Source organism: Centruroides vittatus, unplaced genomic scaffold, assembly GCF_030686945.1.
Source record: "Centruroides vittatus isolate TY-2023 unplaced genomic scaffold, ASM3068694v2 contig_975, whole genome shotgun sequence".
NCBI classification, from domain to species: Eukaryota; Metazoa; Arthropoda; class Arachnida; order Scorpiones; family Buthidae; genus Centruroides; species Centruroides vittatus.
The window spans coordinates 1,525,737-1,553,376 of record NW_027122648.1 but is presented as its reverse complement, the minus strand read 5'-3'; the positions used below and the strand labels follow the sequence as shown (position 1 = coordinate 1,553,376).

The 27,640-nt window shown below is 30.1% G+C and overlaps 2 protein-coding genes across 3 annotated transcripts in view; both read right to left on the bottom strand.

Moving 5' to 3' along the window:
* Positions 1-8,627, bottom strand: part of LOC136985700 (transmembrane protein 198) — a 39,425-nt gene extending 30,798 nt beyond the window's left edge. The window contains exon 1 of the mRNA XM_067283030.1: positions 8,466-8,627. The gene's annotated coding sequence lies outside the window, so the exon portion shown is untranslated. The remainder of the gene's footprint in view (positions 1-8,465) is intronic.
* A 14,937-nt stretch (positions 8,628-23,564) lies between these two features.
* LOC136985690 (snRNA-activating protein complex subunit 1-like) overlaps positions 23,565-27,640 on the bottom strand; it is a 34,188-nt gene continuing 30,112 nt past the window's right edge. Inside the window, exons 8-9 of one of the 2 annotated variants that reach the window (XM_067283020.1) lie at positions 23,889-24,127; positions 23,565-23,670 (exon numbers count right to left, since the gene is read on the bottom strand). In XM_067283020.1, the coding sequence (XP_067139121.1) occupies positions 23,894-24,127 (234 nt within the window). In that variant the 3' untranslated portion in view covers positions 23,565-23,670; positions 23,889-23,893. Of the gene's footprint in view, positions 23,671-23,850; positions 24,128-27,640 lie in introns of those variants that run through there. The other variant, XM_067283021.1, reaches the window with a different exon arrangement.

Here is a 27,640-nt window from a genome sequence, read left to right as displayed (position 1 = left end):
GCAAGTAAGAATGTCACGAAATCGTGTTATAAGGAAGAAATAAATTGAAGCACCTGTTCGTGTTTTTTACTTAAGTCAGCTGATCCAATTATAGAATAAACAATTTTTTCCAATTAAAAAAAAGCATTAAAAATGTGTCCTCTTACATACACACACGTATGAGTATCCAATAATGCGTACGAAATTAGAAAATAAGTTTCTAAAAGTATAAAACGGAAGTATTTTTTAAAATTTATCATCGGTTTATTTATGGTTGATTTGCAAAAGGAAAGGATAAAAATTTTGTAATTTTTTAAAGAAAACGCACATTTTTGAAGTTTTGTAAATTATAGATCTATATTCTTTTTACTTTAATGTCTTAAGTTAAAAAAAAATTGACCTCAATTGCAAAAATCTGTGAATAATAAAAATGTATTTAAATATTTCTTTTTTAAATTTATATTTGAATTAATGACACTTTGGACGTGATTCAATACTAGAAAATCATTTACGAAATAAGAAACGACAGATCAATTTTTTTTCATAAGTCAGTTTGAATTTTATTCTATAATTCTGAAATTTTGACGTCTTAAAACTTGTTGCAAATTCAGGAATTGTGTAAAAATCGAATATAATTTTTAATTTCATATTTATTTGCTTTAAAAGTCAATGAATTAAGTAATTTATAGTCCTACATAAAAATTTTGCTAAAAAAATTAGAGCTTATATATTAATTTAAAATTAGAACAATGCGTTAATTTTTATTGGCATTTATACAAAACTTCAACTAAATTACTTTTAAAAAAGTATTTTATTACTAGAAAAAAATCACTAGATAATTAATTAATAATGAAGTTTTTAAATCATTAGGTATTTTATTTTCGTCTATTTCAAGAATTATTTAAATCACACGCAAGATATTAAAATAATTTATGTTACAAATCTTTAAACAACATTCCTTTTAACAATATACCACAATTTTTTGTAGATTAATATCAAAATTGAGTTTTTCAGCCAATCATTTTCCTCGGGAATTTCCGGTTTCAGAAACTCGAAAAATTATCTTACAAACTAATCAGTTTGCATTCAATAAAATCGAACAGAGAATTTGAAAACGAAAGCAGCAATTCACTACTAATACATTTGCATACGGCAAAATAAGTATTCAACTAATCATGCCAGCATTCTAGACATCATAGAGAACATATAAACAACCAAAACAAGGGGGAAAGGAGTAAAACACGTCGAGGATACCCACCGTAACAAGAGGACTCATCAATCCGTGGACCGGTTTGACTTCTTTGTCATAACACCTATCATTCTGTTAATAATAGCCACTTCAATTCTAATCTCTTCCAGCTATTTCTCTCAATCTCATGCACTATCCCAAAGTGCGGTACCTTCGCGCCAGGTAGTCCACACCTGTCGACTCAAAGCCTAGACAGTAAGTTATGACTCATAGAATGGTTTGATGACATCTATTTGCCTATATGACACTAAACTTCTCACCAGAATCAAATTTGTTTTATTACTCTCGAGTGTATCGTACTGCAATCGTGTACGATTCATGACTTCTTTTGGTACCCTCGATCTTTGACCTACAACTTTTAAGTGGTGTTTATAAATTCCCACGTCTGGTTGGGTCTTAATTTCGACCTCTTGTTAGTCGGGTCATCGAAGAGTGTCACTCAAATCTCTGGAATTTCTGCAAGTCAGCCAATGCAAAAAAAGAGGAAAAAAAGGCACACCTGTTTAAGGTCAATCTTCCTTCAAGGTCGAAGTAAGGGAGTCGAGACACGCGAAAAAATCGCGTGAGAGTAAATTTCTGTGACAATTTTATCGATACAAAAAGTGTTACAACTTTCGTTTCGAATTACAGAATGAGGAAATGTGCCTATTTATATAAATACAGTATAAAAGTATACGATCGATTGATCCGCAATGAACATTCAACTCGCACTGAACAATATGGGAAGTAAACAGAAGTCAAGAAATCTGTATCAGTCATTACGTAATTAAATTGTAGCTTAATTTGCCTACTCGATGATATCTTTATCGATTACGCCATTCTTTCACAATTCAATAACGGACACCTATTTCCTGTTATCCGCATCTTAACATTGAGTTTCCAATATCCAATCCCTCCCTGTTATACTGATGATGTGGTAGAGTCCTGTTGTCATAACAACCGACCAGTACGGCACCACTTACCAACACAGTTATAAAACAGTATAACAGTCGACAATTGTCACCCCTGAACTCTAGTTGATGGTAAATAACACAAAAAAAGCCGCATGCAGCAGAATTAATCATTTAAATACAAGAGAAAATAATTAAAAATTATAATAATAATTGTTGTTATAATTACAATAAAAACGGAAATGTCCTCAATTTTTGAAAAATTTAAACTTTTTTAAAAACTGTCATAAACTCTTAACAAGCGACTGAACGAGTATAATACGGAAGTCCGCATTTTAAACCAGATTTTAGGCAGTCACGTGACTTGTTTTCAAATTTTTAAGTTTCCCGTTCATTCGGGCAATGTTGCCAACCTGTCAATAACAATTGCTCCGTAATAGTTATTTTATAAGCTCTTAAATCCGATAAAAAGTCCTTCAAACTGGTGTGTGAAAAATGAAGGTTAAATTAAGTATAAAACACATTTTTGTAATTTTACTGGAAAGCAACAAAAATAATAGCAAATTAATTTATTAAATAAATGACTAATAATGCTTAATACCTTGTACGAATTTTTACGCACTTTACCTCCCCTCCAAGTCCATCATCGACGAAACCCTAAATTTAGGGGAATCCTTAAATTAGAAACACGATTTTGAATGATTAGAGTACGTGGCACATTACTGCACCAAAGAACATGGGTTCAGATCTCATCAAGAGCATTAGCTTCTTTTTGTGAATTGAAGGATCTACATAATTCACGTACTGATGATTCTTATTTGTTTCTTAATTCTTAAACTTTTTCAAAATTGTGAACTAATTTTTTAAAATTTTTAATGATTAAATTAGTCAGCAATGCAGTATCAATACTCCAGAAAATCAAGACATACATCAACACTATAACCGCATAAACTATAATCAAATTCAAACTGAGAAGCGACCTACTTAGTGCTAAACTATCAAGTTTTTGAAACAGAGTGGCCCTCTTATCAAAATCGGATCGCATCGAATATAACATATAGATTCTGGTATGGCTTCTAGAATACGACAACCAATAATTTACTAAAAGTGAATTTAATTGCTGACCAACGAATAACAATCCAAACTAAAATTAATCAATAAGTTCAATTAACGTGTCTCGTTAAAACTCGTTCGAAAATTCGATTAATTATAATAAAGAATTTAATACGACCTTTCAAACAAAACAATGAAGATGAATTAAATGTTTTTTATATCCATTTTACAACGAACTCTAAGCGGTTGCATTCTAAAAAGACGGGTTTTAAATAGGGCTTGACAATATGCCCATTCTAGTTGCATCTGCCAGATTTCTAACAAAAATGTCCATTCCATTTGCATCTGCCAGTTGCCATTGTCAGTTGCAAACCAAAAGAAAAAAAAAGTTAGAATGAATTGTATCACCATATGTTCCATAAAATTACACGTTACATATTCGTGTCTGTCGTGTGATAAAATATGCTTCCGGGGAACAATTAGTACTATAAACAATATACCAATTCAAACGAAGCTACATAAATAACAATCTTCAAAATTTTGCGTGTATAAATAAGCAATATCTTAAAAATCTTTTGTTAGAAAGTACGGCTTTGCAGGAAATGTCCACTTACTTTGACACTTCTTAGCTTTGCAACACAGTACACTGAACTTTGCAAAAGCATACAGAACCTTTTAGACGAACCAGACGAAACAAAAGAGATCGTTTATCCTAAGAGAAACATGTCTAACAACAATTTTTAAGCATAATCATAATTCAGTAACACTTATTTTCCTAAGCAATATTAAAGAAAAAATATTGTAAACTTAATTAGAATCTGGAGTGCGTATAGGCTGTAATTTACTTTACAGTTGTCAAGGTGCTTTCTTTGTGAAATTTTGTAAACAAGATAAACACGAAGAGAAAAGGTTGAAGTGACTTCAGGAATTAAGAAAAAAGTCATCATCTGATTATTTTATTCTTTGAATATACTAAATAAAAATATTTGAGGAAAAAAAAAACAGTTATTTAACTGTATAAAAATGAGGATGAAAAAGCAAAAATAAGTAGAAAAATGAAACTAAAAACTCGTCATCCAACAATGCATTTCCGAAGAGAAGGACGAATTTTCGAAACAAATGAGGAAACAAAGGGGGGTCTTCAGAATTACGTATGATTGCTAGTGTGTGACGATGTAGCTAATTTTTCAGTGGGAAGCGACCGATGCATTTATCTTTTATCTACCGTATACAATAAATAAAAAAAAGTGAAATAAAAAATTCCACATTTCCTCATACAAACTCAACATTCCAACAAATTTACTTAAATTGTCTTCATTTTATAATAATTGGGAACCAGAATAAATCGGAACAACCGTCGTTGCTCGTTCCATTTTAACACGAAGAACAATGAATCAATTAAGGATATAAAAAAAGGGGGCGATAAAAAGCTCCTTACCGAGTCACGTGAACAGGTCAATAGTTCGGTGGTGACGTCACAGGATATAGAAAATGTTAAACTAAAAGATATCTTGTCATTGACACGCTAACGGAGCTTCTGTACTTGATCGGTTTGTCAACATAATTTCTGTGGATCATAACTTTCCTTTTTTTATTTCCCACATTCTTATTATTTTCTTGATCAAATACTGTATCTGGAATTATTCTTTCTGTAACAGTTTTGACTTCTGATCGGCTTCTTATTTTGTAAATGATTCATTCTTGTAAATATTAAACCGTTGGTTATTCAATAGCAGTTATACGTTACAACGTTACATATAAGTATCACATATCAATTTTTCCCTTCTTAATAATAGGCTCATTTTATCTGAGTTTCTTAAATGATGATGATACTCATTCTCTGTAAGGGAAGAAATGATAGTATGTAAGAAGTTTGCCAGAAGCAAAATGAGGGGATTGCTGTAACTGCATGATACTTGGACTATTAAATCGTTTACTAGTATATGTGGCTTACTATAAAAGAAAAAAAGGCAATTTGTAATACGGAAATGTCAGGTTCTTACTCACTTAACCAGAATTTAAACAATAGTTTTATGAAGTGTTTTGCATGAAATTCTTATATTAAAAAAACCTTATAATTTTATTTTAAAGAATAATTTTTATAACCATAAAATAATTAAAAAAAAGATAGAAATGTCTAAAGAAGGGTGCTTTATTTAGATATATATCCAAGAACTGGTTATGAGGTAACTGAGGTATTTTGAACTGCAGACAACTCTGGAATGAAGCCCAAATACCTTTGTCTAGTTTTCCTTTCAGATTTGTTTCAGGATAAGTTGTTTATAAAAAAATAATATAGATTTTAAAAGATAATATCATTTAAAATTAAGTTAAATTGTTTTTACAAGAGTTAATGCATTTATTACATCATCGGAATAACCGACGTTGAATCACAAGTGGCAAAACCCACAAACTGTCTGCTATTTGTACACATTGAGGAAGTAAGCAACAACGTAAAAAAAAACAGTATCAATCAATACAATATAATCTATATCTAAAAGATAGATAACTAAAGTTTTTCTCCTGCTGTTTAACTGTTATTAGTCTATAGATAGGAAACCACACCCTTCCTAGGACCATCAATCAGGAAAATGTCGTCACTTAAATCAAAACTTAGAGATTCCATCTCAATACAGATAACAGAAATTTTTCTTAGATAAGATTTATATTTATTTTATAACTTAATTAACAATTCTTTATATAAAAAAATACATAATTGAAGGCAATAGCTGTCACAATAAGAACTTTCAATCATTACAAAATTATAAAAAGAAGAATTTTATACTTAATTTTTACTTATAAAATATGCTGTATTACTTTATTACAAGGCATTTTTAAATTATTAAGCTCATTTGATGATTTTTGTTTAACAAAACTCTTTATTTAAAATATAAATATAAAGTGTTAGTTGACCTTGTATCTAAAATAACTTCCTCACTACAATTCCACCTTTAGTTATCTACAGCATATCTTATGATTTATCCAATAACAATAATTTAATAAATGAATTTATATATATAATAAAATATTTATTTATATCAACTTAATAAAGTATTAAAATTTTATTACACAATAAATATTTTATACATAAAAGAATGTTATATTACTAAAAATTAGTCAACCGAAAATACTTTTTTTTACTCATCATCATAAAGAATTCCTTTCTAAAATGTCAAAAAAGTTTTATTACAAATTTTCGATTTTTTAAATTAATAAATTACAAAATATAATATTAAAAAATATAGTCAAACCCCATCAAAAAACAAACAAAAAAAATAGCAGACATTACTATGAAATTTTTTTCTAATGTTGACAATTTGTTAATGTTTCTTTATAGAAATAATTAAACTGCTTAAGGATGGAATTTTAATTTTTTCAAAAGCATCAGTGCATAATTTTAACTTTGTTATAATTACACACAATTATAATTGTATGTTTGAAGGCATTTTAAAAATATTTCCTGTTTTAAACCAACATTAATCAAAATTATGGTAAAGGAATTAAAAATTTTGTAAATACTTCAAAAACATGTGTCTATAACATAAATCTAATTATTGTTTAGGGGCAATATTATAATAGGGAAGATTGCTCCAGATTTACAACCTTATAAAAAAAAATTAGGTCAAGTTTAAAGTTATCAATAACAGGAAATTAAATGCAATGATATTTATTTGGGCTTGATTTTGGTAATTGCTTCTTATCTAAAATATTAAAGTATTACCTAATATTACTGTTTATAACTTTGCATAAAAATAAACTAGTACACCCTTATACAAAGTAATACTGAACTAAAACAATAAGTAGAAGTATTGTTAATAATTAGAGCAGAATATTATAACCTACTTAACTGATTAATTGAATTGATATAATTATTGTATTGTTAACGAATACGATTTTACTGTTAAATTTAATTCAACACCAATTAAGCAATATTTATATTCAATGATCCTCAATTGTATATAAATACATGCATTCTGTATTTATAAAATAAACAACTTGATTAACCAATGGAGCAACAGAATTCAAAAACTGGACTCTTCCATTTATCATTTATGATTTTTATTACCTGTTTATTCCATGAGGAGAGGTCAAAGTACCTTTCAGTCACTATAAACTTTCCAAACATCTGAAGTTTCAGGAAGGAAATAAACTGAAAAGCTTCATTATTTCTTCCATAATTTTTACAATATTTTCTAATTATCAATTTTAAATTACTAACGAATTATAATTTTAAATGTTAAGAGGTAATTTTATATCTTTTATGCACTGTTTATGAATAAAGTTTTAATTAATATAATTTTTTTTTAATCATTCATGGTAAATTCAACAGAAGTTTAATTTCACATACCTGTAAATTTTTATAATTATAATAATTAATTATATTACATCTACTTATAATCAATGAAGCACATAACCCAAGAGATTAATGTATCATTACGTACAAAAATATCCAACAATGTTCTGTATTGTTTTATTTTAAAGCTAATGTATTTACAAAACTGTCTAGAAGCATTTACTATTATCTAAATTAGATAAAATCACATTCTGAACAATTATATTACTTCAATTAATTGCCAGTAAAAACAAGCGATCTATTCTAAGCATGTATACAAAATACTATTTCCTCTTAAACATACTTTTACATATTTTTTTTGTATTTTATAACCAATTTAATTATAATGTTATAACTTATATATTGGTATAATTATAACATTACATTACATCAATCATTACCAGAAAGGAAAGAAGTGATCCATTCTAAGCATGTATCCAAGCCATCTATTAGACTCATACAAGATTTTATCACATATTTAACAAATTTTTACATATATTTTATGTTTTATAAGCATTTTAGTCATTAAAATACAGAATTTTTAATCATTTTAGCTAATTTTTGCTGTTAAATGCAAGCTTTTTTGCACCTGTCAATTAATGTATCCTCTGTTTCTACAAGCAGCAAATTATTTATTTTAAATTAAGAAAATATTATTTCATTCAATAAATGGAATGTATTGATGTGAAATAAGTCCTCCTCTTTTTTTCCTAAAATTTAAATTTAGATTTTATTATATCTGTGCTTCTATATAATAAATAAATGTTAGATTTATGTTTTTATATTGTTTTATAATTTTCCAATTATATAATTGAGTAAACGATATTAATAATGATGGATACAAGTTAAACAAATGTCAAAAACTAGTGAAGATCACATATCATTTCTTAAACATAAATTATATATATATATATATATATATATATAAATAAATGGTTAATAGATTTTAAAAAGTACTCACTTAGGTAAGGATTACATATGTAAACACAATCTGAACTCTCTTCGATGATTTCTATACGAAACTATCCATTTGTTTGATTCAGAAGGAGGATGGTCAATCCACCATCTTCCTCTCTGATAAACAGCTGGAGGAGACTGACGGGCTCTATGCGACAATATGAGACCTCTAGTGGACGATTTCAACGAGCGCCATTTTTGAATTTCTTTTCGTTTGGTCAGATATTGGACACGTCAATTTGACGTCACTTCCTCGTTTTTATAATGACCAAATTTTAAAATGACGTCAAATTGACGGAATTTTATGAGCCGCATAAGCCGAATTTATATACTTTTAACTGTATTAAATGTTTTAATTTAATTTAAGTAATAATTTTATACGAAATTTTGAAATATTTTAAATATTATTTAATCAAATAATGTACCTTACGTGATTTATAAAAATCAGAAATTTTTTCATGGTTGAAGAATTCGGCGTGAAAAAAAGTCGACACAGCTGCTTACACGCTTATAACATTTCAAGTTCCGCCATTGATATTTAGCAGAGATAAACAAAAAATTAGATGTTTTACTTCTTGTGTTCTTTTTCTTGATGTTTTATTAACAATTATGTACAATATTATTGTACATAGCGCCAATTAAACCGTTAACTTTAACCAAAATTAAGTTTATTTAATAGATTTAAATTATAAAATTCTCGGAAAATTTATAAATTTAAATATTAAAATTTAAAAAATATTCTCAAAAATATAAAATATTACAATTACATATATTATTCCATGAAATATTCCAATATTAAAAAATACTGCGATATAATACCGTTGTTCAAATAAATACGTATGAAGCATTCGTGCGCTCTTTAAACGTCTAATTAAAATATTGAAAATTTATAAACGATTTTTAAATATAAATTCAATTTAAGAATTGCACATGATTTAATTTTCATACAAATATAAGATTTTATATATGTCTATGTAGGCGTTTTTCATTAATCCTACAAGCACTGAAGATACATTTGACATATATTGGCATTTAAAGATTTAGAGTAAGATGGCAGTAGTTTATAATAATTTAGAAAGAAACTAAGTTTTATTAAATTAAAATTCATATTTTGACAGATATTCAATACAAGAGATTAACAATTAATATTTTATTATATTAATGTAAGTGACGGGTAGCTGGTCCGGGGGTTAAGGTGACAGCCTACCACCCTAGGAGACCCAGGATCAAATGTGAACGGGTCGGAAAAACCCGAAAAATTTTTCAGGGATGATCTCTGATTCGTCGAGACCCTTTCCTTGCCACTCGGCTGCCCATTGTGGACTTGCCGAATTCATAATGGGTTTATTAAAAACGCCATCTTAGTTTCCACAGAGGATTAAAAAATTTAATATTATATATTTGTTCTAATGTATCAAAACTGTAATTATATATAATACATTTTTGTTCGTCCTGCCCTCTGGAAGCTAAGAAAGTCATTTTTCTTTACCTATCGCAGGTCCACAATGGAGACAGCCAAGTGGTGAGGAGCGGGTCCTAATACATTCGAGACAGAACGCCGATAAAAAAAAAAAAAAAAAAAAAAAAAATCTCTGTGGTTACTCGCCTGGATATGATTTCAAGCGACCACCCGGAAATTTACAAAATATAGCTAAATTTTGATGTAGCATCTCTTAAATATCGCTATCTTAATTTAAATCGCCAATAGTTGTAAAAAAGATCTTCCCGATAAATGTGATCTATTTAGTTTCTGCGAATTATTAAATGCACAATTATGTATTGCAATCAACATCACTGTTTGAGGACCTTCAGTTTAGTGCCACGTTTGATTTAGTGTCAATTTCAACGATATTTATATATTTATGACATCATATTATGCTTCTTGAGGTATTTTTAGATTGGTTTGGTTTTTTATTCGTTTATGGCAATGCGACACATGGGCGATCTGTCGAAGAAGGAATACCTCCCAAGAAGTCTTTTAAAAAAACTGGCTCTCTTAGGCTGTTACTAAAGTAAAGAAAACCCGGAAAACTCCGTGTGGATAGCCTGTTGGCGAGACGCGAACCCACGACCAATTACCAGTGTTCAATGGTATTATCCACTCGGCACTGATTGGTGGAATTTTTTGATGTATTAAATGGATACTAATGAAAACTTTAGAATGATCTGTTTCTCTACACAAATGATTGAGATTTATATTTTAATAAATAACAACAAAGACAGTTTAAATTCCATGGCAATGTTTAATTATAAACGATGTCATTATTCAAAAAAAAAAAAAAAAAAAAAAGGAATAGCTTGACATAAATGTTTCATTTTTTTAAAACTCTTTCCGCTCTGGGCACTAAGAAGGCCTTTTTAGCAAGACCATTATGGATTCGCAAGGCCCGAAGGAGCTGGGTGGTAAGTGGAGCCCGAAATATGAGACAGACTTACCTCAAAAATTCCTGGGGTTTTCTGACCCTTTCAGATTCGATCTTGGGTCCCCCAGAGCAATAGACTATCTCATTAATCACTTGGCCATCCGACCGTCTACGTTTCACATTATAATAATTATCACTTTCATTGCATATTCTTATAATAGATTGGCTTCACTGCAATATGTTCGGCAGGAAAGCTGTATCTTTTGTAAATTTTCCGAATTTAAAAAGAAATAATAATTTTCGCAAATTTTATAGTAAAATTATAACTTTTTTTATTAAATAAATAGTGATAAACAATTGCTTCGTTAGATTTTACTCTCAATTTAAAAAAAATAATAATATAAAACAAAAATACTTTTTGACATTTTTTTAAAAAATTTAATTTATAGAGCATGAATATGGACGTTTATTCATTTTAAAACTAATTTTATTACGAAAATCAATTAATTTTCCTAATTACCTTGGGCATTTTTAATGATTACTTCAGTCTTAATTTCAAATTTTGTTTTTATTTCTTTAATAGTAATGACGAAGTAAATTATTTTAAAATGGTTATTAACATTTTAATATATAATTTGTTAAATTAATTAATTTAAATCGACGTGAAAATTCTGTCCGAACTGTCATATGCGTATGTTAAACTCGTTCGTTTAGATCGAAGTGCCTGCATTCTATACGAGAATAGGCCAAGAACAACTCTAATCGGGTCAGTATGACTTTACTTTTACAGTAATACATTTTCGGGTGTGACCTTACATATTTTCATTATTTCATAAACTAGAGCTGGGTTTTGGAATTGCAAGATTGGGTTACAAACCCCAAGATACCGTAGGCAGAGTAGGAGATTGAGATATTTGTAGGACTCTAGGCTACTACTTTTGGGGCCATTTAAAAAATAATTTGGGCTAATTTTGAAAAATTCTGCTTTACTTTTTATAAATCCTATCTGACAACCTGTGAGGTTCTCTCCGGATACGTGCTGTTTACACGCAGTTTATTTATTATTGTTATTAATGAACGAAAACAGCGTTCTTTATAAGTAGCGGTAGCCATATTTCGTTTGCTTAATAAATTACATGTTACCTGGCATTTGGCATATTGTACAAATATATGTAATCGCGGATAATTCGAAGTCGCGAATATTTTGTCCCCTGAATTTCGAACTAACGAGGATTTCCTATATATATATAAGGCACCTTGCCAGATAAAGCTGCTTTAATATAGCTGGATAAGCAAACCAATGACAAGTTAGTTTCAAATAAAACTGGCTATTTTATTGGCTTGCTTACCCAGCTGTATTAAAGCCGTTTTACCAAGCAAAGCATTCATAGACGAGCTTTCTGCCTACAAAGTGTCACGGAACCTGTTAGTTCTTTAATTTCACTTAAGGGACGATTAATGGCTGCGTTCAGCAAACTAAATACTCTGAGTTGAGATGTAGAGGTAAGGCCGCGACTCCACTAGCCGTAAAACAACCGTAAAACCCGTCGCCGTAAAAGCTTTTAATCACGTGACCTATTTGCGTTTGCGCTCGGATTGCGGTGGAGGTCCGGCTAGCGAAGCTTTTTACGGCGATAGTACTATTACGGTGTATACGTGATATATCGATATAAAGACAATAATTATATTCTACGAGTTTTTTCTGTACTATAATTACAAATATAGTAAAAGTAATATCTTTACTTTCATATATTGACTTTTATTATTATATTATTAAGATAATATACAGCACTTATAAGCTTAGCTTTTTTATTATATACTCCTCTAAATTGAAGGATTTTCCTTTGGCCGTTCATATCGCGTGTTTTAGGCATCCATTCAGTGGCGTGCCGTCATTGGAAGCGATGGAAGCGCCGATTCCACCTTCCAATGACTTTCCCTTGAATTTTATAAAATATAAATTTTCATATTTTAACGTACTTTGAATTAATTAAAATTAATATTTTATTATAACTGCATTATGTATCTTTTACAAATTTCTATACTACATGTGAAAAAAAAACGATAAGATTGCTATTGTATATTCGAATAATTCGGTGGCGGAAGGAATGTCGAAACCGGGCCAGTCTCCAATCAGCCAGATTATATAGGCATTAGCACATGCGGTTTACAGTGCACCAACTTCACCCGGCTAAACCGGGTAAGCGACACACTCGTAAAGAGTACAGCTTTATATCCCGGAGCGGTTGTGGGCTGTTAGCCACCTGCCTGTCAACTTCCAAGCAGCCAGATTATAGGCATTGGCGCATGCGCTTTACAGAGCACCAACGTCACCCGGTTTAGCTGGTGGATGCTTCACACATAAAGCTTCTAACTTTATATCCCGGACCGGTTGTGGGCTGTTTAGCCGCCTTCTTGCTAGATATTCGGCCGCTCTCGCCCGATTACGTGAATCACGAGTAGACTAGATCAACGGCGGGCAACCCCGGCCCGCGGGCCAGCTACGGCTCGCGAAAAGTTTCTATCCGGCCTGCGAGATCTTTAATAGATTATTAAATTGGAAAAATAACTAATTAATAGTTAATTTTCCAATTCTTTGTAATTTTCGAAAACGATAAGAGAAATAAATGTAGTATAAACTTTTTATTTATTTATTTCATATTTGCAGACTAAAAAAATTACGAGTCACAAAAATGCGTCAATTAACTACTACGGCCCGCGGAAAAAACGTAAAATTTATTCTGGCCCGTGTTATAAAAAAGGTTGCCCACCCTAGACTAAATTTATAACTTAACCCAACCGATAGGAGTTTACTGGCATGTTTTTATGATAGTTCTGTATAGTTGACGGGAGTTTAAAAAAATCCATTAAAATATTTGATATATTTATTCCGCTCTCCCATCTTATATTACTTATGGGTTTCAATGTTAAACCGGTGATATTACGATTATAGTATGTCCCATCTGTAAGGGAATGCAGAAAAAACGTGTACAATTCTTGTATAATGTTAAAAAATTAACTGTTACTTTGGCATCATTATTTACAACCAAATTTAATGAATGAGACGTACCAATGGTACAAAAAAAAGCTCTAGAATTTATTTTCCTTAAATGTACGATCTAAGTATCGGTTGTCATAAAAATTTCTTTCCACTTTTTTCCCAAGACTACAGATATTCGAGTACAAAGTAACTGGTTTCGAGTTATTTCTACTAAGAAGTAGTTAAATAATTAAGAGATTAGGGAATGGTGACATAAGTAAAACCCTGCTGACTTAAACAAAAGCTTAACCGAAGCAATTACTAGCTCAGTACAGTGGGGAACTGATTTCCGTGTACACCTGATACTAAAACGAATTGCAATAGTTAGAAAACAAATGACTATTAAGTTTAACATATTTACATCTATGGTGAGAAACGTTTAAAATTTACAACGGCCCTGTCGCGTCCTTTGAGATATACTAGTGATGCGACAAAAGAGGCATTTGACATTGACCGGTATCGGCACCCTCGGGATTTGTCATGCATGCATTCACTGTACACCTACCAAAATCGTCTCTGTTTCCATTCGTGAGCCACTCGCAGGGAGCAATTTTAACTCAGTGGATTGTTTAAATATTTAAAAATAAACAATATTTTATGTTATTTTTATATACGTTTCTTCGCAAAAGTATATTCATACAATTGAATATTTTGTACCAGGTATGTATAATTGTATATCCATCACAAATTTTATTTTACTAAGTAAGTTTTAATAATTTTATTTTTAATTTTAGCCCTTATATCATGGCTAGCGATTTAAACTCTAATTGTGATATTGAAAATTGACTTAAAAAAAGTTTTGGCTCAAGACAATATAATGAAAAAGAAGCCATTATTAAAAGAGAAAGACCAACGCCTAAATTAAATATAAGTACTTCGACAAAAAAATTTGTTCGACATTTTCACGATAAAATTTATCAAGACGTAAAATGGCTTTGTGGATGCATAAAAATGCAAAAATTGTTTTGTTGGCCTTGCCTATTATTTTCAAATGAAATTAGTGTGTGGAATAAGAATGGCTTTGACGATTTAAATAATTTGAGTAAAGCTAGAAAAAGACACGAAAATCGTAAATGTCACATCGATTCTTTCCTAAAATTGAAGCAATTTGGAAATCAAAATAGAATAGAATTTAACATTAGTAAACAATATAAAATTAATATTGAAAATTATAACAAGATAGTTACGGCTAATAGATATATTGTATCTAAATTAATAGATATTACATGCTTTTTAGCAAAGCAAGAATTGGCATTTAGAGGGCATAGGGAATGTATTGAATCTAATAACAGAGGTAATTATATTGAACTCGTTTCTTTATTAAGTACGTCAGATAATCAATTAAAAATGTATTTAGAGAAGTCTACAGTTTTTACTGGCTTATCGAACAAAATTCAAAATGAGCTCGTTAATTCGTTAGGAAACGTTTTATTGCAAGAAATTAAAAAAGAAATTGAAAACGCAAAATTTGTTGCTATAATTGTAGATGAAACAACGGACATTAGCCACAGAGCCCAGATGTCGACTGTATTTCGTTACGTGAAAGAAAACGGTAACGTCGAAGAAAGATTTGTGGGCTTTACTGATGTGAGTGAGAACAGAGACGCAAATTCGTTATTCACTCACATTAAGAGTTACTTAGACGAATTTCAATGCACTAAAAAATTAGTGGCACAAACATACGACGGTGCTGCCGTAATGGCCGGACAACATAATGGTGTCCGAGCTAAAATTAAAGAAATATCCAAACATGCTATTTTCGTACACTGTTATGCTCACAGATTGAACCTAGTTTTCTCTCAATCTGTTGGATATATAAAAGAATGTAAAATATTTTTTCAAACTATGACAGGATTTTCTTCATTTTTTTCTAAATCTTCTAAAAGATCTCACGCCTTAGATCTAGAAGTCAATAAGCGTTTTCCTTCAGCCACACCTATTAGATGGAATTACAATAGCAGGATTGTAAACTGAGTTATGGAGTATAAAGAAGAATTAAAACTTTTGTTGTTGAATATGGTTGAAAGTCCAGAACAATGGGATTCTGATACTACAATTGCCGCAAGAGGATTATACCATTATTTAATAGATTTTGATTTTCACTTTTTATTACTAGTTTTTCATCAAATATTTGCACATTCAGATATCCTTTTTGATATGTTACAAAAAAAAAAATTTAATATAGCATATTGTATTACTAGAATAAATCACTTTATTGATTTTTTACGACAGAAAAGAAATGATTTTGATTTGATTTGGGACGCTTTGAAAAAAGATGAAACTTTTTTAGAAATTCAACCAAAAAGAGGAATGAGACATACTGATATTGAGTCTAAAAAGGATTTATATAGACGTCTGTTTTATGAAATAATGGATACATTGATACAAAATCGTATTGACAGATTTGCCGACATAAAATCTCTAGAATTTTTATCACTTTTAGATTTTAATAATTTTAAATATTATGAAAAACAATTTCCCGAAGAGAGTTTTAATGCTTTACGTAAATTTTATGGAGAATTTTTTAATTTATGTAAATTACGTAGTGAATTGCAATATTTATATTCGTGTCCGGACTATATTGGCAAGTCACTCTTAGACATAAAAAATATTATAATTAATGATGACCTAAACAAAGACGTACTAATAGAATTATATGGTTTAATATCATTAATTTTTACAATACCATCTACCAGTGCGTCTGTTGAGCGTAGTTTTTCAACAATGAAGCGAATTCATACATTCGCCAGGAACACTCAGTCGGAGGAAAGATTGTCGTCGCTAGCGTTGCTTTCTATAGAAAAAGAACTTTTAAATACGTTGATGGAATCAACGACGAGTGACTTTTATGATAAAGTAATTAACGACTTTGCGGGAAATCATCGCCGAATAGAGTTAATTTATAGAAAATAAAAAAAAGAAACAAGTTTTTCTACAATTGTATTATGTATGTATTATTTGTATTTTAGAATTAAAGTACATAAATTGTTTATTTTTGTCATTCGCACGTACGAATGGACCCTAGACCATCACTGACGCGCAAGTAACTGATTGCCCCTGAAAGTCGGCTTCTTACAGAAACACAGCTTCCCTATCATCAAATGTCATGGCACGCCACTGCATCCATTGTTATAATCGGGATACCTCTTGTCGTAGATACATGAATACTTTCGGATGTTTTCGATAAATCTTTCCAGATCTTCTAGAGTAGCCACGAGAGAACATACACAAAAGCTCGTTTTCCGCCATTTTCGCACCGTGTCACGATGACCTAGATTTCACTGACTTCTGATTGGTGGATGGTACCGGTTTACGGTCGTATTCACTTCGAAAGTTGAACACTGCTCAACTCGCTTTTACGTTGGTTTTACGACCTGCTCGGGCGTAAAATATCATGGTCACGTGATTAAAAGCTTTTACGGTGAGGGGTTTTACGGCCCTTTTACGGCTAGTGGAGTCGCGGCCTAACGGTTAAGAATTTACTGAATAATAAATAAATTATGAATTGATGCGAGCAACTTTTGGTCATTTCCACAAACTTTAAAAAATCAACGTTGTAAATTCGTTTTTAAAGGTTTATTTTGCATATATCTGTTTTAGTTGCTAATAATAGTTGTTTGAATGAATATTGTAATGTACGCCTTCAAACGCATAAATAATATATATAGTACTTCACTTGCTATATGGATATAGCCAACTTTGATCAATTATAGATAACTGAAGGTACCGTAAATGAATTCCGCTACTACAGAGGGCGTTCAGCAGAAAAATACTGACTTGCTTGTAATAACGAGGTTGAGGCCGAAGTTTTAAACGCGAAAACGTGTACGTCGGACGTTCAGCGTCGCTTTCCTGTAAGCCAAGAAGTTTGATAATGGTGTTTGTAAAGTCAGTGGAATTATGCTCAACATTCCAAACGCCATTGTCAAACTTCTACTCTTACAGGAAAGCGGCGCTGAACGTCCGACGTACACGTTTTCGCGTTTAAAACTTCGGCCTCAGCCTCGCTAATAATTGAGCCTGTTGAACGCAGCCAATGTAAATTACTTTCAACAAGGCAGTTTACTCACTCATCACCCTTATGTCTGCTATTGAATAAAAGTACTTGAAATGGTACAAATTCATCGATTATAATTGGGACTGACTCGCATTCCAAATTTTCAGAAATTTTGAATTACAATTGTCACTCTGAACTGAAGCCAAAATCTTTGAGAATTTTAGAATCTCCTCTCAATTTTTTAAGTTAATTTTCTTGTATATTAATATAATAATCTTGCAAAAAGTAGTTATTATTATTTGTAAGTAGGCTTTTTTTTTTTTTTTTTTTTTTTAACTCTTTCCGCCCTGTGGGCACTAAGAGGGCCTCTTTTAGTAGGCCCATTATGGGTTCGGCCAGGCCCACAATGGGGCGACCGGGTGGTGAGGGACGGGGCCCGACATATCCGAACGGACCACCCCCCGAAAAATTCCTGGGGATTATTCGACCCGTTCGGATTCGATCCCGGGTCCCCCAGAGCGGTAGGCTGCCACCTTTACCGCTCGGCCATCCGGCCGTCTGTAAGTAGGCTTATCCACTATAGATCATTTGTCCATTTTCAAATTTAAAATTACCAACAGTAATAATTTTTATGGATACATAAAATTCTCTGAAAATTCCAAACTTATAAGTAATTGCAACTTCACATTTTCATTCTCCTCTTTATAAATTAAAGGATTTATCATTGCATTAGATCTCTTGTTGATAAATTATTACATTCGCGGATTTTTATTAGAGATAGCACGAGCCTGTAAAGATCACGATACCGATCCATGCATTTAATAGTTCAGTAAATTACTCAACCAGTACATAAGCATCGCTTCACTAATTCACAATAAAGTTATGAAAAAACAAATTGAATAGAATAAAAACACTACCAGCTTACAGTTTCTATTCAACTCATTCTAATATTTGATTGTGGTATGTCCGTCATATTGTTTGAATAATGTGACGTTCGCAAACGACCACTCTGACTTGTGTCGTGTACAGAAATAGAAACTGAGTAGTGTTAAATCCCAGTGATGAATAATCCACGTTTTTCCGATATCACGGTTTCATTGTCACAGCTTGCAATTGCATCTCATCCTCACCGTGATTGTAGACATTCTAACGACCATTTAAGAACGTGTTATTATGAGCGATGTTTCACTACCGGTGATTTAATCGCCTGTATTTAAGTCACTGTTAATGCGAGTGACACATTTCAATATTCACCAATCGGTGTTCTTGGACATGACATTAACTATGGATGACACTTCTACGGTCGGTTCATTATCGGTACAAAAATCACTGATTATCGAATATTTAAATTAAGTATACTGTCACTGGCATTACCAGTGACTTCTCAATAACATTGATTAAATCATCGGTGATGAAATATTGCTCATCACTATTGAACTCTCGTTTTCAGGTCTCTTCTGATTGTTAACGATTTGCTTTTTCTGTCGTAAATTGCATGTTTCTGCCCAATAAACGTCTTCTATGCCTAACTGAAGAGTTAGTTTTCTAGGATAATTATCAATTCGTCTAAGTCCATGATGGAAGTACTGTAGTTGGATGATGCAGGCCAAATATATCTAGAATGGACTTGCCACAAAAAATTCCAGTTTATGTCTGGGTCAGGAATATCAAGTCCCCACGATAGGCTGGTACATTACCACTTTGGTCATCCTGCTATGTTCATCCCTCATCATTGTTTCTCCATTGTGAGGCTAATCAAACCCATGGTAATTGTTATAGCTTGTTATAGCAAGTATATCATGGGTTTGGTCATGCAACTACACATAAGGTAATCACGCCATATCACCTTTACATTTTAACAATACTAATTGTTAAAATTGGATTAATTTTTAAGGTTTTCAACCGATCTATGCTAGTAGACATGACTCAAATTAGATTCAGCCATCTAAGACAATTTTTCAAACTGAAGTATAATTCAAAAGCCTCTTGGACAAAATGTTCATCTTTTTTAAGCAGCCATTCTAAATAAGACTGATATAGAGTGGTGTTCAATAAACACATGTATTGCATCATGTATCACTTGTCTGTACAAATGTTAGATAAGCCAGCATTATCAGTTATTACATCATATTCCATAAAGACTGCAAGGCAGAGCAGGTGTTTCCATATTGTGACCTTTTTTGGTAGGGTTGTTTAGTATGAGGAAGTATTTTTAACCTTTATCTAATTTCTAATTATCTTATTGCTGAAAGTTATTATTATAATAGTATGTGATAAAAATTATTTATAAAAGAAGTGAATACAACTACAATTAGCACTGTTAATGCTTTTTTTTTAATTAATTATTTTGATTAATCCTGGAACTGAACAGCCACCTTAAAGATTCACTTGCCAATCTCTCCAAAGTGATCAGAAATTGAAAGTAAATGTGACTCATGTCTACTTTTGCATTCACTGAACCCTTCATAAATTGTAGTTAGCCAACTCCTTGGTAAGAAATATTGCCCCTAACCTACAAAATCAAAATAAAAATCTTTGCCTTGCCATCGCCTAACATACTCTTTTCTGAGTAATGCAGATTAAATTTCAACTCATCTGAAAAAATAACTTTCTTCCATTCTTCTGACTATCTGGCATATTCCTTAGCCCATTTAAGTTGCTGCAATATCATTTCCTTGTCCCAAGAGGCTTTTTCTAGGATGACAATTTTTAAATTCTATTTGAAATAATCTCTTCTTCACATTTACTGAACTATCCTTATTTCAGTATACTGTTTCCTGTCATATTTCAGCTGTATGGATAAAGAACAGTTTTTTGAGGCATAAATGATTCAAAACTCTCTGGCTTGAAATAACTGTTTTCATCCACTTCCTATTCTTCTGGCTACATAGTCCATTTTGGAGAGAATATATAGCAAATGAGACAATGTGGACAGATTACAGTTCAGCTGAGAGATGTAAAACATCACTTTTTTACACAAATAATAGCAACACCTTTTCTTGATGTTAACTATGCATACTTCCTCATACTAAACAACCCTACCAAAAAAGGTCACAATATGGAAACACCTGCTCTGCCTTACAGTCTTTATGGAATATGATGTAATAACTGATAAAGCTGGCTTATCTAACACTTATAGAGACAAGTGATACATGATGCAATACATGTGTTTAGTTGCAACTAACTCATTGCCAAATATAATGAGCATGAAAGGTAGCAAATAGTTTTCTTGAGATGATGCAGTTTCATTGAACACCATTGTATACAAGTACCAATGAAATAAATTTGCATTCACTTAGAGAAAATGCACATTAATACATCTGATGTTTTCTGCATACACACATCAGAAATGTGTTTCTTCAGGTGGTCTATGCTTTGAATGGAAACTTTTTAATTGCCTCATTACAGTAAAAGATTTGTTTCTTGCTTACAAAAAATGAAGCATTTTCATTATAAATACAGAAATGTAAACATTGTTATTTAAATAAATAATGAGCTAAACTTAAGGAATTTAAACTAATGAGAGTGGCAGCATACTTGAGTACCAAATAACAATTATAATGCAAACAATGTTTTCTCTCTGTTTTTCCAATTAATCTAGTAGTATATTTATGAAATTTTTTCCCCAGAAATTAGAGTCAATGAAAAAATTTATATTTTATCAGGTATAGAACAATATTCGAGAAATAGAACAATTTAAATGTATTTGCATTATTGATTTGTTATATGAAACAAATAGATATTTTTAAAATTAGTAAACAACCTCTTACAATCATTTTTCAGCTTTTGTGAATATCTCACTAAAACTGTCTTAGTGATTTATATATATATATACTCTCTCTCTCTCTCTCTGTGTGTGTGCGTATAGGGGGTGTTTGTGTTTGTTTTTGTTTGTGTAAAAACATATCTTCAAAATTAATTATATTTTTAATCTCTCTGTTGTCATGAACAATTCTTCTTAGATTCTGTTCCATTTACATTTAAGCACAAGGTATTTTCAATCTGTCAGCTTATTTTTGGGACAATCTTTGATGAAGTTTATATTAGAAAGCTAATTTCAATAAAAGTTGTCTACAGAGTTTTTTTGAAAAACTCAGAAATGTTTACTAGCCAGCTGGCTACAATAAAATTTTGTGGCAACCAGATTTATCACGTTGATAGACAGAGAATATATGACATATATGACAATGAAAAAAACAAAAGAAAACAAAAATAGTAATATACAGTAATAGAAACTTTTGAAAAACTGAATTTATTAAAATTTATTGTGAACAAAATAATTTGTACTATTTTTCATCCCTGTGTAGTATGCTAACCCAATGTCACAATAAACACAAGAATTATGGAAACCTGGCAGTAGTGTTACTGCAATACTAATTTAAAAAAATTTTTTAAAAATTTGTACTTACTTCCACACCAAAAATGTACTAGATTTCTGTCAAAATGTACTAAGTTTTAAACAGTTTTTGTAATATGTTTAAACAACCAAACATAGTAAATAACTTTTTACACTCATTACAAAATAGACATGACAAAGTATATTTATTTCATATATAATTTATTTAAATTTTCTCAGAAAATAACTTGAGAAAATAATCATAAAGTACAGTATATCTCTTCTCAGTATTGTCATTAAAAAATAAAAATGTACTAGATTTTTCTTTAATATTACTTTCACTAAACTACATCAAACGGTTTTTAGCAATATTGTCAGAAGAATGTTTAACCAATAGTATCGAATTAATTTTTAGCACCACTTCCAGTGTTTTTAGTTTTTTACAAATATGTACAAATGATCATTTAAATGATTATTTGATTTATAAAAATAATTTTTCTTCAAAATCATGCAAAATTAGATGAGACACTATGTGTAACTGTATTTTTTCATTAGTAGAGACATGTAAATTTACACAACAATTTGCATTTATCACAATTAATATTTAATATATTATATAAAATTCTTTGAATACACCTCAATTCTTCTTTATACCCTAATTTGCATGTCAGTGGAAATGATCTATTCTAAAAATTAAAGTGTGAAAACTGAAATATTGGTTTCCATTTTCAAACTTAAATGTGAAGCTTAATAATCGGAAAAAGATTTTATATGCTGAAGTGTTTTGTTTTTAACTTTAAAAAGTGCAGTAATTTTAATTAAATAACCACCTTTCTTTATAAATTTTATTTCATAATTTCAATCTAATCCTTTCAAAATTAATAATTTTAGCCATTTGAAAGTTCACTGGTTAAAAAAAAAAAAAAAAACTAGCTAGATCATAATAAGTATTTACTAATAATTTTTAAACATTTTTCTTGTTTATGATATTTTTACATACTGTACAACTAATTCCTTAAATAGATACCCATGGATATTGGTAACTCAGATGATAGCTTTGGACCAATACCCATAGTCTGTTGGCTACTGTAATTTTTTGTAACCAATTAAGATTTCCAGGTAGTATTTGACCACCTGATTACTGAATTTTTCGAACCCTTTCTACTTAGGTAGTCTTTTGTTTTATCTCATGATTTAACATTATCTCTATGTAATCTATTTTAGTTTCTTACTACTCAAAATAAAGGTCTAATATGTTGAAAAAATAATAATTTTTTTAACATAATAAAAGGTGAAATATTTTTATAACAGGTGAATCAAATGTGGAAATATGATGTACGTTTATGTTTCATTTATTCATTAACGTGAGGTACTTGGTATTAAGGTTATATAGCTGGCCACTATAGGCAAATCTGACATCAAATAAGGTTGCCCAGTATGAGTGAAGAATGCAGAATGATATCTCATTTCATACTATGTATAGGATAGATTACAGGAAAAATTTAATTTTTATTTAATAGATTTATAAAATGATTCTGTTTTAAGAAATTATGATAAATATATATTGATGTATTATACTAATATTAAAAGGCAGTAAAAAACATAAAAAATTTGGCTGTAAAAAAATACAGTAATTTAAAATTCTTACAAGAGTTAATTTTAAAATCATAATTTACTTTCACTCAATATACATACTTTAATCATTATCATCACTGCTTTCTGTACCTTTTTCATATGATAATCTTGACTTCTTAGATGTTTCTTTATTTTCAATTTCAAGGACTGAACGACGAGTGCGAGATATTGATAGGTCACGAAAGAATCCTTTTTCTTTTAAATCAGCTCTATGTCTACCAATATTCTCTTCTTCCGATTCTTGCTGTTCTCTTTCTTCCTCATTGTTCTCATCATTTGTTTTATTTACTTTTGTCTTTAAAAATATTATTAAAAGTTAGTTAGCACTTCTAAATAATAAATATTATGATTTTGTTCCTTAAAAACTAATTTCAATATTTATCAGTTTAGTTTTCAGAATAATTTTAAAATTCTTCTCAATTCTAAACTAATTAATGAGTCTTAAAAAAAAACAGGTAAGAAAATCACAAAAACAGCTTACTGAAAATTCAATTACTATTCAAGTATGTTAAAAATAATACATGAAACACTTCTTGTTCATTCTTTTCATAAAATAATAAACTTCACTAGAAAAAAAATTTGATAACATACACAGAACCAATTACGGTGTAATAACAAAACAACGAAAAAACTTTCAAACCCTTTCTGGGCTCTGCATCAGGTTCATAACCGTTTCCTAGATGGTTATTCGATTAACAAATGTCGTTTAAATAATAGGAATGGTCAAATCACTATCTAGGAAACAGTTATGAACCTGATGCAGAGCCCAGAAGGGGTTCAAAAATGTTCATTTTTTCGTTATCACACCATAATTGGTTCCGTGTACATTATTAACAATATTCAGTGTGGTGAGAAAAAACTTATTTTAAAAAAGACAACTATCACACAATAAAACTGCTAAATGATATTTCAACTCCTTTACTACAGTTTAATGAAAAAAAAAAAATATATTAAAAATACTACAGACCTAAATATCAGATATAAGATGATGATAAATCATCCTTTGTAATGAAAATTTATTTTAAATTACAATGAGTTAACAACTCTGACTATTCCTTATCTTCCAGCTGAAAACTGTACATTAATTTTTTTTTTTTAAATTAATAATTAATACAAACAAATATTTAAAAGAATTATTGAATAAAACACATTTAAAATTACTACTACTACTTCTAGTTACTGATGAGTAAAATTACTCTGGTAATCCAAAGAAACTACAACACCTGGCAAAAAGTATTTGAACATGATATAAGATAAATAAAATTGTTTAGTTTGAGCTTTTTTTACAAGAAAATAGAAATGTAATGTTCAAAATAAAAATACACATTTTGTTCATTGGATCATAAGATGATGATCACTTTAATTTCAAATGAATAAACCAAATCATTTTCCTAAAAATTAATTTCTACATAAAGCAGTATTGGAAAAAGTTTTTGAACAACAACAACAACAAAAGGATTATAAAATAATAGAGATTACATTTTGTTGATCCTCTTGACAGCTTTTATGCATCTTGGCAATGTCAAAATGAATTCATTGAAGGTTTCTGGAGTTATTTTACTCCAGCTATTTTAATGGCTTCTTTAAGTTTATCTTTATTAGTTGGAGCCCTTTCATCAACCAGCACTTTCAACTTTGCTTATAAATTTTCAATAGGGTTTAAATCTGGGTTATTTGCAGGCCAGGTTAATGTTTTAATAACCTTAAACTTAAAAAATTTAAAAATTTGTTTGGCTTGATTGCATGTGGCATTAACATCCTGAAAAACATCATCGTCACCAAAGTGATCTTTGACTGTTGGAATCAGAAATTATTCTAAAATTTCCTCAAACACTTCTGCTATTACAGCCTCATTAAGTATATACATATTTCCAGATCCAACAGCTAACTTGCAGTCCCAAATCATTAAACTTGTTGGAAACTTTCTATTTCTATTCAGGCAATCTTTAAATTTCTCATCTGAACATCACCAAGTGAATTTTCCTGCATCACCTCCACACCCAAAGCAAACATGACTCTCATCTGAAAAAAATAACCTTTTTCTAGTCTTCTATGAATGATTATTTTTTGTTTCTTGGTCAGAAAAGGTTTTGTTTTGGCTTTGCAAATGAAAATCCCATGTTATTCAGTTTATTTTTTACAGTTCTGTCACATTTATTTTATTTTTTTTATTCTACATTTGTTTCAATTTCTTTAAGCATTTTTTCAATAGGTGATCTAGAGCAGCAGTTGGCAACCAGTGGTCCATGGACCATTGATGGTCTGCAAAAAAGTTGGGGTGGTCCATGGAGAAATTTGGGCATTGATCAACTGAAACTTACGCCAAGTATTATGAAAGAAATGCAAAATGCTTAGTTGCTTTTTTCACTCATTAGGTTTTTTTTAAATCTAAAACCAAATACAAAGTGACTGTTATCAATAAATAATGAACAATAACCAATATTATGAGTATGATTGTTGTCCTTTGTGGAAAAGTGCTAAGAATCCATAAACTTATTTCAAACAAGCAGCAATGAACTTTAGGCTTGCATTAATTTGTTATAATTAAATAAATGCATTTCATATTAATATAGTAAAATCAAACTTTTATGATCATTATTCTACAGATTTTGTATCATTTAAAAAAGTCATGATAGTGGTCCACAGGATTCAAAATTATGAGTTTAGTGATCCATGAGATAAGAAAGGTTGCAGACCACTGATCTAGAGTTTTACTGGTTTTTAGGACAACCTCTTCTGACATGATTTTTAGTCTCTGGTGTAATTTATAGTTCCTAACGTTACACCACTATACATTGCAACTTGTACTTGGGTTTTTCCATTTTATAGCATCTTTATAATTTGTTTTCTCACATCATTACTAAATTCTTTGATTTGTGTTATTGTATTAAGCAAAGACAAGTAAAATATCACTGTTTCCTTTGAAAGTGATACAAAAACACCTCTTACAGCTAAAGACTTTTTCCATTCAAATTAGAATGCTAAAATCTGTAAATTTAGAAGTGTTCAAATACTTTTTTCCAACCTTCTGTAGATTCAAAAATTTTTTCCAATACTGCTTTATGTAAAAATTAATTTTTGGGCAAATGGTTTGGTTTATTCATTTCAAATCAGTGATTAGCACTTAATAACTCAATGAATAAAGTGTATATTTTGTCTTGAACATTACATTTTTATTTTCTTGTAAAATGAGTTCAAACTAAGCATTTAATTTTCTTACATCATGTTCAAATACTTTTTGTTAGTGATTGTATTATAATAAATCACTGGTTATCTGCCAATTCTGCAACTTGTAATTTATTATGAATTTTTCTTTTGTCCAAAGTCACTAAGAGTGTATGTAGTAAATGTGAAAAATTCCATGCTGCAGACTTCTTTGTGTGCAACTGAGTTTTTCCAAAAACCACAAGAGAAATGGATACACTCACCAGTCTTTAGTCTTCTCTCATCCATTTATTTTCTATACATCAATCTATATACTACCAATGTTATCAGACATGTCTACTTGTTTTCTATCAATTCAGAAAAATTATTATTGAAGTATAGGAATTTGAAATTATATCTTGAAAACCAGTAAGTTTCTGTTCATTTCTCCTCCTCTATATAATGACTTTTTAACAAAATAGGAAGAAACTATCAGTTTTGTTATATAGTAGTTCTATACAATAAATAACTGAGCCATTAAATACTCTCAAACCTATATTTTTGACATTAAAATGTTTTATACTTCATTTATGAGTTTATTTTATCATTTATAATTCTTATTTGATAAATAATACCAAAATTCAGCAAAATGATAAAAAAAAAA